At 35.3% G+C, this 11,748-nt stretch overlaps 2 protein-coding genes and 1 non-coding gene across 3 annotated transcripts; all 3 read right to left on the reverse strand.

The window, feature by feature from the left end:
* Positions 1-1,090: 1,090 nt before the first annotated feature.
* LOC107794710 (vacuolar protein sorting-associated protein 2 homolog 3) lies at positions 1,091-6,200 on the reverse strand. Its single transcript, XM_016617231.2, has 11 exons — positions 6,042-6,200; positions 5,494-5,538; positions 4,011-4,045; positions 3,769-3,819; positions 3,564-3,668; positions 3,398-3,469; positions 2,909-2,980; positions 2,719-2,799; positions 2,344-2,379; positions 2,169-2,224; positions 1,091-1,347 (listed from the first exon to the last, which is right to left on the reverse strand). Exons 1-11 carry the CDS (start codon positions 6,073-6,075, stop codon positions 1,296-1,298), a joined length of 639 nt encoding a protein of 212 aa, XP_016472717.2. The 5' UTR covers positions 6,076-6,200; the 3' UTR covers positions 1,091-1,295.
* Positions 6,201-7,204: 1,004 nt separating this feature from the next.
* On the reverse strand, positions 7,205-10,257 carry LOC107794709 (large ribosomal subunit protein eL14z). Its single transcript, XM_016617230.2, has 5 exons — positions 10,142-10,257; positions 9,917-10,018; positions 7,995-8,124; positions 7,757-7,869; positions 7,205-7,431 (listed from the first exon to the last, which is right to left on the reverse strand). Exons 1-5 carry the CDS (start codon positions 10,142-10,144, stop codon positions 7,375-7,377), a joined length of 405 nt encoding a protein of 134 aa, XP_016472716.2. The 5' UTR covers positions 10,145-10,257; the 3' UTR covers positions 7,205-7,374.
* On the reverse strand, positions 8,993-9,074 carry LOC142172283 (small nucleolar RNA SNORD34). The gene has a single exon (XR_012701655.1). It is a non-coding gene; the product is annotated as a small nucleolar RNA SNORD34 (small nucleolar RNA).
* Positions 10,258-11,748: the final 1,491 nt, after the last annotated feature.

Genomic DNA, 11,748 nt, shown 5'->3' on the forward strand with positions numbered 1-11,748 from the left:
TTGATAGAAAATCTATTGTTGTAAATCGTAATTTAGGGTAACGATTATTTAAATGGCTTCTGTCTGTCACGTTTAACTTTGATATTTGCCACATTCCGTCAATTTTTCACCGTTACATTTTTTGATTAAGCAAATGATAAATAGTGAATAATGTCTATATCATTTTGGTTACTTTGTCAGAAACATATTAGTTGTTTCAATTTGGTTAATTTTTGTATTAACAAGATGAAAAATTCGAGCTTTTGTTTTTCTTGTTCACCCTAATGCTTTTTTATTCACCACATATTTTTCATTTGAATTCACTTTTGGTATTTTCCTAGTTCATTTGCAAAATTAATTTTACTAAATAATCTCTTGAAGTAACTTTTGGCAATAAAACAGCTATTTTTACTGTGTCTCAACCAATTTCCAATTATAAATCATCAAAATTCTTATTCTCCAATTACATACCCTACTATTTTCTTTACCTGCACTAGTTCTTTCTTCAGGATTTGTCCAATTTTTTCTCTCTTTTTTGTTGGATAACATGTATTCATATCATAACTTGTTTTATTAAACATTTTTTTATTTCAAATTTTAAACAAGCGAATCTCAACTTTAGCCTCGCAAGTATGACATTGATTATGAGGTGGTTAAACTATGTGATTTCTTCCCATCTATCTAAATATTTGTGACATAATTACTCGGTACATGTGCTAGTCGAGGTAGCATATAACAGAGGTGGACCTCGGATTTGAAGGTGGTGGGGCACATGAGCGGACTGCTCAACCAGTGTCCTATCAGACTTTTGATCTTAAGGGATCTAGGCGAAATATATGACCATTCTCAACATATATGCACATATATATCAAGAATTTCTGCGAGGTTAATGAACTCCGATGACCCCTCTTCTCTATACATAGGTCCGCCTATGGCAGATACCCGGTGAATAATCGAGGAGTGGATAAGTTGATCTGAACATCACCGTCATAAAAAAATGCACACACACTAGCACACTACCCCTACGTAAACGCGAGATAGCTTCGTGCACCAGGCTATCCTTTTTCTTTTACTAGCACACTACAGAAAAGAATTTTCATGACAAGAGATGAAAGAAGAAAGCCATGCCAAGATTTTATCAAACAACTAATACATTGTTTGTAGCTTTCGGACGACCAATTATGACACTTAACCTCAAAGAAGACCAAGGATTGATGCATCACATCATTCTTGGAGCAAAATTATGTACACAACTTATGGAAATTCCTGTTTCATGTTGGAGGCAACAACATAAGGACTAGTCCAAGATACTGAGATCAAGGATTTCTAAGTGCAGCCAATCGCTTCTCCAGCTCATCAATCCCCGAACTGCCAGTACGAAAACACCAGAACAAACTTATGTGAGAGAGTTAATGAGATTACAGTGAATAAGCTCATCGCAGAACATGAAAAATGCACTTCTTACTAATACGATTATTTACAGGAAGAGAAGAAAATTGAAGAACCGAAAAATGCACGTACTTTGATCTGTCAGCGAGCAGTGCACTCAAAATGTCTAATAATTTGCTTGAGGATACTGTAGTACTTGAAGCAAATTATACTATTTCCAGAGACGGGGCCAAGATTTGAAGCTTATGGATCCGAGATTCTAAGCTTATGGATCCAGAGACGGGGCCATACTGTTTCCCCTATCTATTTAATATAAGAAAAGTTTTCTTATGAGTGAAGAAACAAAGTGCGCTTAGCTTTCATAAATTAGTTAATAGTATCCATTTTTACCAAGTGAAGACTAGAACAGCTTTAACTAGGCTCGCGATCTAGAAGGTAACAAGGCCAAGGCAATTTCTAGTGGAGGACACATGTTAGTGAAACCTGGCTCTGTAGTTTTTTTTTTTGAATAACCCGCGAAATATGCTGTTTCTTGCCTCAAAACTCGGTGGATACTGAGCCCCTTCCCTCTATCCTTCTCCATGTAAATACCAAACTTAGTTCACCAATCGAATCTGAACTCATTATGTGCGCCTACCACATATCCTTCTGCGTAACCTTTACTGTTAAACCAACGCCCTAAGCTTCTTTTTTTCTTGTTTTTTTGGCTCCATAAGTTTATCTCTTGAAAAAACATGCGAGTAAAGGAAAAGGGCAATATAGCAACAAGTAGACAATATCAAAAGAAAATGAGAATGAACCTGCTTGATTCCTCGGTCCTTTTTCCAGCAACTTTGCCCTTGGGAGCCGTTGACAGCTGTCAAGATTAAAACATGGGATTGTCAATTTAACACGGTAGTTGCCGATGTCAAACTACTTTCCTTCTTGTAAGTAAGAAGACTAGTTATTTCACTATGAAACATAATTAAAAACAACCTGTGAGGCAACATCGACTCCAATTTCATCAAGGACCTGCAAATATAAGATCAAATCAACTTGTAAGAAAACAATAACTAGCTGTGACCGTGTGTTATAGATATTAACATGTACAGTTAAATGAACTCTAATAATTGTTTGATTCCTAAAAATAAATTTTTACATTCAATCTTAGTTCCATTATCAGAAGAGTCCAGGCTAACACATTTTATTAAGAAAACATCAATCCTGAAGAAAACCAGAATGCTATCTGAACAATCAAAACTATATAGATATTTTCAATTAAATCAACTACTAAGCTAGCATAAAGCAAAACACACCCACTAACTATTTCCAGTCATAAATCATAATTGAAAGGGGCTTTTAAGAGCATACCTGGTTTGTCAAATCTTCAGTTTCCTCTTCCGCTTCATCATTATCTATAGCGTCATCTATGGCGTCTGACATCATTTCAGTCTACAAATACAAACACCAACTATCAATGTGACTTGTAACAATGAGTTGACATAAAGGACATGATTTTATTTTAAGATTTAACAGATAGTGTGCAATCAATCAGTCTTACCGTCATATCCATTTGAGCTGATTGCCGCTGGAAATCTTGCATCACCTTCGCTTGCTTCGCAGGGGCCATTTGCTGCAAAAAATCAACTGATAATTATGAGAAGGAATCAAGAAGATGACATAACATAGAAAACAAATATCATGTTTCACTGAGTAAAAAGAAATTGACGAGCAATATATGAAAGCAAACCAAATAATGGAGGCAATGGGAGAGGAGAAGCAAAATGGACAACAAAAAGAGGAGTAAAGAAACACGAGGGAATCAAACTTCTAGATCCACATTTTTAATTTATCTGCAAGGAGCCAAGAGGTTTCAAGAGAACAAGAAGTTGAATGTTTTGTATATTTGGGCTACCGCCTGTAATTATTTTGGGCTGTCGGGCCAAAAATGGAAAGAAAGAAAAAAAACCATTTATATTTCATTATCTCTTGCAAACAAATGGAAAAGTTAAAATTAGATGTCATGATCTTTGGCCAATGGCCATTAAACCTTATTCATAGCAGTCATAGCTTTAGTGGCTCCTTTCATGCCTGCAGCAACCGAAGATTGGGCAGATATTGCCTGCAAAAAGGCAAAAAGCTTTTCAAATTCATTTCACAGAAAGTGGACAGAAGAACTGAAATCAGTAAGCATGTAAAATGACTTGGTAGAGTACCTGAGTGTGAGTCGCTATACCTCTCATTTGAGCCCGACTACCTTGCAAGTTGGCTATTTGCTGTCTAAGCCTGACTAACTGACGTGCTAGTACTTTTGTTGCTGTCTAAAAATGCAGAGCGAAAACAGATGACAAATGAGTTACAACGCACAGAGGTAATTTATGACAGCTAATTAAGCGTCCGATGCTGACACTTCAGACCCACCTCATTTCCAGTTTTAGCAGTCCTTTTTATCTCAGCAACAAGTTTCTTTTCCTGTCTCACCAAGAAATACATCAAAATGTCTCTTATAGATATTATGCCGCATGCAGAACAGTAAGTAAAGGAAGTGCGATATAAAGGAAAAAAGTTGTATAAGCTCTAAAATTGCATAAATTTCTGTCTCTCGAACAGTCACAAAATACTTTCAAGAATAGGCTAGCAACAGGAAGAAGCTCAAGGCATACCTCTGATTGCAAAGCAGAAATTTCCTTCTCAATACCTACATCACAATATTAAAACTAACATGAGTTACTCGCCGATTACTTAAAAGAAGCCCTTTCACACATTGAGAACAGAAATTGTGGATACCAATGTGATAGTCTTCCTAAGCTTCCTTCTCTATTCACAGAAATTGTGTGTCTTCTGATGTGTAAGAAATTACAGCTTACCAGTGATTTATCATCAAATCAGTTCCCTATTTAAGAAAACGACTTAGCCATAGAGCAGCCCAAGCAAGACTTACTATACTTTACCTACCTTTGAATATGATCATCCGGTTTCCAAACTTATTAAAGCTAACATAAAGGCGCACTGCTTATAAAGTCGCTCAAGTAGAATGGATGGCATAGTCAAATGAATCACTGTTTAACACTCTCATTTTATTCCATAATTCTCTAAGAAACAATAATGAATTTGATAAACGAATACATTAAGCCAACCTAAACATAGATCAAGAACGTCTTTTACACCCTAGAAAGATCTTGGCTGATCTTGAATTTAGCAATTTGGGATTTATTATTAGCAAGAATGGAACATCTTACTAGATATATCAGGCCCATTCGAACAAAGAAATAAAATGGACCTTCACTAGTTTAATAAGAGCTTCCAAAGGCTCTCGGGTAGGTGGATATTGAGATCTCTAAATAAGAATGGGAACATCTTACTAGTGGTTTACTCTATTTACTCCCTAAGCCCATAAAGTCATTGTTTATGTCACTTGTATACCTTCGGTTTTCATTAACATTACTTTCCTTGTCTATAGGAATTAACATTACTTTCTATCAAATATCCAAATTATAATTGGCATAATTTCACAAAGCCCCAACAATATCATCTAGTACCAATGACCCAACAATTTAATACCATATCAACTATGTCTCAATCCAAACTAGTTAGTGTACATTATGAATTCTTTGTATTTAGAGTATTCCGATCATAGCCTGACTATTTTTACATTGGCCATGCATCAATCTACTGCAAGACTCCTCCGTTTGTAGCTTCATCCAGAGTGTATGATTACAAAGCAATCAAAAAGCTAGCTCTGTCAAAGACGAATATTGAAAGGCAGTGTGCACCTCTTAACATATTTTAAAACTTTTCTATGAATTTTTTATATGCATATATAGATACAATGGTGAATGTAGCTGATTAGCTACCGGTTCAACCAAACATGCTATTTCTACACCGAACATAATGTGTGTGTATGTTTGTAAAAAACACTAAAATTCTAACAAGTAAATATTTTGGACCATAATTTCAAAGCCCAATCTGTTCAGTGCAAAAAACTTTGAAGTCATCACGTTTAAATCCTGAATTAACTTCTGCATCCATATAGTTTGATTTCGAGACAGTGGGTACCCATGTGCTTATTTGTTGAATCCACCTATGAGATCAATGTACTTCATGGCAGGGGAAGGGGGGAGGGGGCTAAAACTGTAAACTGTTTACCTCTGGTAGCATGGGTTAGTTCTCTTCTACTCTCCCGAAGTGCCTCTGCCAAAAGAAAAGTTCAAACTTGCACACTTGGTAAATATAATCACAGCTCAATTTTGTGGATGCTCAACATCCAGCAGAAGATCAAATGTCAATTCCATGAAGAATAATTAATGCTCAAATTTGATTCAAGTAACCTACAATCAATCAATCAACTATGCCTCAATCCCAAACCAGTGAGTGTTCAATATACGAATCCTCTATACATAAAAATCATCTAAATGTATTCTAAAGGTAGCAATAAAGAAACAAACAAAAAGGGGTTCTTCAAAATTTGATTTTTTATGAAAATCAAGAACTTAACAATCAATCAATCAACTACTCCTCAATCCCAAACCAGTCACTATTTGTTACACGAATCCTCTATATATGAATCATCTATATGTGTCGAAAAAAATCATATATGTGTAATTGTGTATTCTAAGGTAGCAATTACATGAATAAACAAAAGGGGTTCTTCAAATTTTGATCTTTTATGAAAATCAAGAACTTAAAAATCGAACCTTTAGCATTGGGTTTCTTGGAAAAGATGTTCATTGTTGATTGAGCCAACACTGTGTAACAGAGGAAGATGTATGGATAATTGGGAATCTGGGTTTGATATATATAGGAGTGAAAATGTATGTATATACGCGGTGAGCTATATATATACTGTACGGTTAAACAGAAGAAGGGAAGCTACCTGGGAATTTGTGCCTTTGATATATTTAATAAGTCAACGCTGAGAGAGAGGAGACTTCAATATTTTTCTCAAAGCCCCATAAGTTTTGGTTTTTACAAAACATAGCCACTAAGTTCACGGTTGCACTTTTCCCCCCACTTAATTAGTCAAAGAACAATGGTGGAAGTTTATTTTCCTTTTCTGCAGAGTAAGAACAGATAAATTGAAACATCATAAAAAGTTAATAACGTACTTGATCTTAACATTAATGTAGTCATAAAGTTCAAGGTTGCATTTCTTTCCTACTTAATTAGTGACTAGAGAATAATAGTAGAAGTACTATTTTTTGCAGAGCAGTAAAACAAAAAAACTGAAATATCATAAAAGGTTAACAATAAAGTTGAATCTTAATGTTAAGAGGCAAACTACTTATCGCAACATGAAAATTTATATTAAACCAAGTTATAAACTAAAGTGAGAATACATATATTTTACCGTGATTGAATGATATGTATCATACATCCACAAGTTTAGAATAAACAGTAGGTGCTGATAATTTCTTTTCAGAAACAAATATATTGCAGTGTTTAAAACAGCATATCGGAAAGTTAATTGTTCTTTTCGTCCCGATTTGTTTTACTGGTTGGCCATTTTCATTAATTAATGATTAATTCAACTAATTCTCAGAGGTTCCAACTATACTATTTCACCTTACAAATTTTCCCAGAAATTGAATGTTATTCAAAGAAGATTTTATTTTTCAATAATTACAGCTGAATGCTTCTAGAAACTAGACATAATCTGAAGTCCAAACACTACCTTCTCTCAATATTGATTTCCAAAAGTAAACCAAACCAAATCCAAGCACCATATAGGGATCTTTGGACATGTTATCATATGATTGTGTTAAAAAACAAGACAGCATCAAGATAAAACGCTTTTTCAGATTCTTGGCTAACACACTCATTACTTAATAATCTATGACAAACATTTTGAAATAACTCAGCAAGAAATCCTCAGTTCATCATCATAGATTAGAAAGATAATTTCGAAGCAATCGAAGAAACAAGAAAAACAGAACAGGGGTTCTTTCATTGAGAATACATTCCCCAAGGTAAAAAAAAAAATACAACTTCCAAAATTGTTCTAAACCAATGTGGCTACTCAGAAAGTTCTTAAGCCACAGTCTCCTTTTTAAGCTTTGCAAGCTCCTGTCTCACGACACCGGCCCTCTGCAATATCAACACCCATGAATCAGATTGATACAAACCCACAAGGATAAAATACTTATGCAATTAAAAGTAAGCCAAGCGATATTCGGATTGTTTACACAAGAACATGCAGGTTTGTTTCAGGAGTATACTTGGCACGAGACTAAGTAAGAAACACATTCTACCACAAGCCTGGCATATGCATTTTGCTTTTTCAATTAATGAAAACCATTCTTTTAACCCTATCATGTAAACCATATTTCTCATAAAGTCCACTGAGTTATATTGGTATGAGTGGGCTAAATGCAGTTAGATGAAGTTAACTTGAATACATATGCAATCGCACCTTGATCTTTGCCAACATAAGCTTAAACCTGTCAAAATCGTTGAGTGAGGCCCTCCTCTTCTGCACTATCAACTTCCTTCCCCATGAACTGGACTCCCACTTGTTCTTCACATCTGAAGGACATAAAGCAAATGAAAATAGTCAACCTTACAAACTTTTCTAACATATAGGATAGACAAAGAACTGCTAAAGTAATATCTGCTCCATATCGTCTAGAAGAGAAACTATAGCCACTCACCGGCAGCCTCCATAGCAGCAACCAGGGTCTTCTTCTTTGGAATCCTTTTGATGTCGATTTTGATATCAGTGAGTGAAAGCCTCTTGAAGTTTATCTGGCTCCTCACCATGTCGGGAGCATCAACAAGAGCCTATCAATTTAAAGAGATAGCAAAATTATTAGGATAGATAAGATTCATATTTTCATCATATTTTCCAAAGTTAATTTATCTATCAATTAAGCACCGGCTACCATCTGTCCTGGGTTCGAGTCATGCTGGAGGGAAGTGTGGAAACACTATAGATACTCCTAATTGGGAGGGATTTTAAGGGGGGGGGGGGGAAGCACTGGTTACCATCTGTCCAAATTAAAACTAAACTCAACAAATCAAGAAGCAATTGAGATTTTTCTTTTAACTGTTGAGAATGAGTAAGCGTGAAATAACATGAAAAATAGAAAGAGGCAGGAAGTCTATGTTTGAATGGTTCCTTAAGAAGATAAGATGATCCCTTGGGGTATGAAAAAATTTCATCAGATGATGAGTTCAGGACAAGTAAACAATGGCGTTTTCACATTTTGGGTACCAAACCGTGCCCCACATAGCAAAATTTCGCTCTTACATTAACACATAAACAGATATAATCACTGGACCCATCAATGGAGAGTTCAACAACCGTGTAGAGGCAAAGGTTCATCACTTTTCTTGATTTTTTTCATATTTGAAAAGTAAAGTTTCACCCCCCAGTATCTACACCTCAATCCAAAAGGAACATAGTAGTCTACGCTATACTACCAGAAACGTGACAACCCTAAGATATTGGTACAAGATTATAACAGAAAACAGAGCCAACAACATTACAACAATGACACTCGCTTACATTAAATCGGCAGAACTTTATGAAACAAGGATACACTTGAATTGCTTAGGCAACAAAGACAGATATTCAATAATAAAATGGTCAGGGAGGTGGGAGCTTCTAGTTACACAGTCACAGATTACTATTCTCGAATCCATAATACAAGGCCTCAGAAAATATTCCTCAATCAAGTTAATATGATCAGACAATGTAGGCATATTATCATATTCCATCATAGGCCATATACAGATCCTTCATTAAAAACTGACAAAGTAAAAGACAAATCTAATGTATTGTTCCCAAAGACGTGACTAGGAACCTTGCATCTGTGCTAAGACCAATCGATTAAGCTATCAACTACACTCAATACCAAGATAGTTGGGAAACACCATATGAATCCTCTATATCTAAGTCTTGAACATATCATTTATAAATAGCTAGGATGTAGCATCCAAGGGTGTGCCTAGCCGTCAATGAAGTGGTGAAACTTTGGAAACCAGGGTTCAAACAAAAAATGCTAGGTGACTTCATCACATCTACTTAAGCCTAGGCGGACAGATACAGCGGGTAAATGGGATGTGGCAGCTACACGGTGGAATACTCATGGTGAGCACAAACTGGTGCATAAACAGCTAGAAAGTAAAAGGGCAGCCCAGTGCACAAAGCATCCTGCATTCACAGCAGGGTCCAAGAAAGGACCGCAACCCAAGGGGCGTGACCTACCCTAATGCAAGCATTAGTGGCTGCTTCTACGGCTCAAACCCGTGACCTATAGGTCACATAGACACAACTTTACTATTGCTCCAAGGCTCCCCTTCAAACAGCTAGAAAGTAAAAAAGCTAAAACGGCTACACCTAAAGCCAAAGTAGTTTGAGTCAGCTATATGAATCCTCCATATCCATTCTGGAAACTGAGTTTGGAAATCTTAAAACAGCTCAAGCAAACATATATTAGCAAAAAGTCAAACAAACTGAGTCTGCAAACTCAATTGTTGCAAACATAAAAACAAAACGCCACCTTAATCAAGTAAACATAAACATTCAGCTAAAATCAAGTAACAAAACTGAAACAGTAATCAAATGTACCCTATTTTGGTCGATGACGTCAACGATGACGACAAGCTTCCCATAGTCTTTCCCGTAGTTAACGAGCGCAACTCTTCCGATCTCAACGAACCTCTTGAACGGCTAAACAATAAAATCAAGCAATTTTTTTCAAATTTCAAAAAATAAAATCAAAGTAATGAAAATGCATAGAAGTTAAGAAGTGAATTAGAGAAGTTGAACGACACAAATTGTAGAGAAACTCACCATTTTCAGTGATCTGAAGGAGTAGTGAAGCTGCGGAGGGGAGAGAGAGGTAAAAGGAGAAAGTGTAGGGTTTCCGACGAAGGGAAATGGTTTTTGTGGCTTCGGGTAATGGGCTACTGTAGTGTCATATCAAATGGGCTTAGGCCCAGATTGATGAACTCTCGTCGATGAAAATTGGAAAAATGACATTGTATAATCGTTCTCAAAATAATAGCCGAAAAATATATATTTTTATATATATAAATATTTTTGTATGTTATATATAAAAAATATATCAATTTTATACACTTTTGCGGCTATCATATACAAATAATTTCGGCCGCAAGTTAATGATCTTTGCCCATAAAATTAGGTGAAGCGCATAAATAGTCGCTTTTAGGACCGCTATTTAAAATATAGCTAAATTAACTTTTAGAATCAAATTTTAGACTTAAGTTTTGAAGTTGAAACATCTGGGTCGAAATTAAGCTTTGACAGTTCACAGCTTTAAATTTATGTGGAAGTTGAACTTTCAACTCGCGGAATGAAGTAGAGGGGCGATAAGAAGTTTGACATATCTGGTTAAAAATTATAATATATTTGTTATAAATAGAATTGTATTTAAGGTGAATGTCTATATTTTCTATAAATAGAGGAATTCTATACCATTGTAATTAATCCCAAATCAATAAAAATGCTCTCTCTACTTTTCAGTGCAATACTCTTCTTCTTCTTTTATTGTTTTATAACACGTTATCAGCACGAGACTCTAACCAATTAAGTAGAGGCATCTGCTTTGGTCACAAGCTTTGGGATACGTGCATGATGCTCAACTAGTATATAATATTGAGCATAATGATTGTCAATTGTTCCATAAACTTCCTTCGTCAATAAATTCTGGATTTAAAGTAAGTATTCTACCTTATTTTTTTCTTTTAAATTCTTGAAATTCTATAATTTGATTTTAAATACAAGCAAAGACAATAAATTTGATTATAACTCTAATAGAGTTTGTAAAAAATTATAACTACCAGAACTGTAAAATTCCTATGTCGTTGTAACGACCCAACCAGTTGTTTTGAGTATTACAGCCTCGTTCCCCCATTTACTGCTTATCTTGAGTTCAATTATAATTATGTGACTTGTCGGGGAGGTTTCAGAATGAATTGGGACACTTAATTCCAATATTTAAAACTTAAGTGAAATAACTGTCCGGATAATGAAGTATGTGTAAACGACTCTAAAATAGAATTTTGAGGGTTCCAATAGCTCTGTATGGTGATTTCGAACTTAGGAGTGTGTCCAAATATTTATTTTGAAATCCGTAGTTAATTTTGACTTGAAATGGCGAAAATAGAAAATTGAGAGTTTGGAAGTTTGATCGGAAGTTTACTTTATTGATATCGGAGTCGGAATACGATTATGGAAATTGGAATAGGTCTGTTATGTCATTTATGACTTGTGTGCAAAATTTGAACTCAATCGCGCTTGATTTGATAGGTTTCGGCATCGAATGTAGAAGTTGGAATTCGTTAATTTTCATTATGCTTGAATTGGGGTGCGATTCGTGGTTTTAGCGTTGTTTGATGTGATTTGAGACATCGACTAAGTTCGTATGATGTTTTGGG

The sequence above is a fragment of the Nicotiana tabacum genome, chromosome 17 (genome assembly GCF_000715075.1).
Source record: "Nicotiana tabacum cultivar K326 chromosome 17, ASM71507v2, whole genome shotgun sequence".
NCBI classification, from domain to species: Eukaryota; Viridiplantae; Streptophyta; class Magnoliopsida; order Solanales; family Solanaceae; genus Nicotiana; species Nicotiana tabacum.

Coding starts and splice junctions, on each gene's coding strand:
- LOC107794709 (XM_016617230.2), bottom strand. Junction 7,870..7,994: donor TGCTGCTATGGAGGCTGCCG/GTGAGTGGCTAT, acceptor TATGTCCTTCAG/ATGTGAAGAACAAGTGGGAG. Junction 7,432..7,756: donor TTATGTTGGCAAAGATCAAG/GTGCGATTGCAT, acceptor TTGATATTGCAG/AGGGCCGGTGTCGTGAGACA.
- LOC107794710 (XM_016617231.2), bottom strand. CDS start 6,075: ATGAACATCTTTTCCAAGAAACCCAATGCTAAAG. Junction 5,539..6,041: donor CAAGAAACCCAATGCTAAAG/GTTCGATTTTTA, acceptor TTCTTTTGGCAG/AGGCACTTCGGGAGAGTAGA. Junction 4,046..5,493: donor ACTAACCCATGCTACCAGAG/GTAAACAGTTTA, acceptor ATTGTGATGTAG/GTATTGAGAAGGAAATTTCT.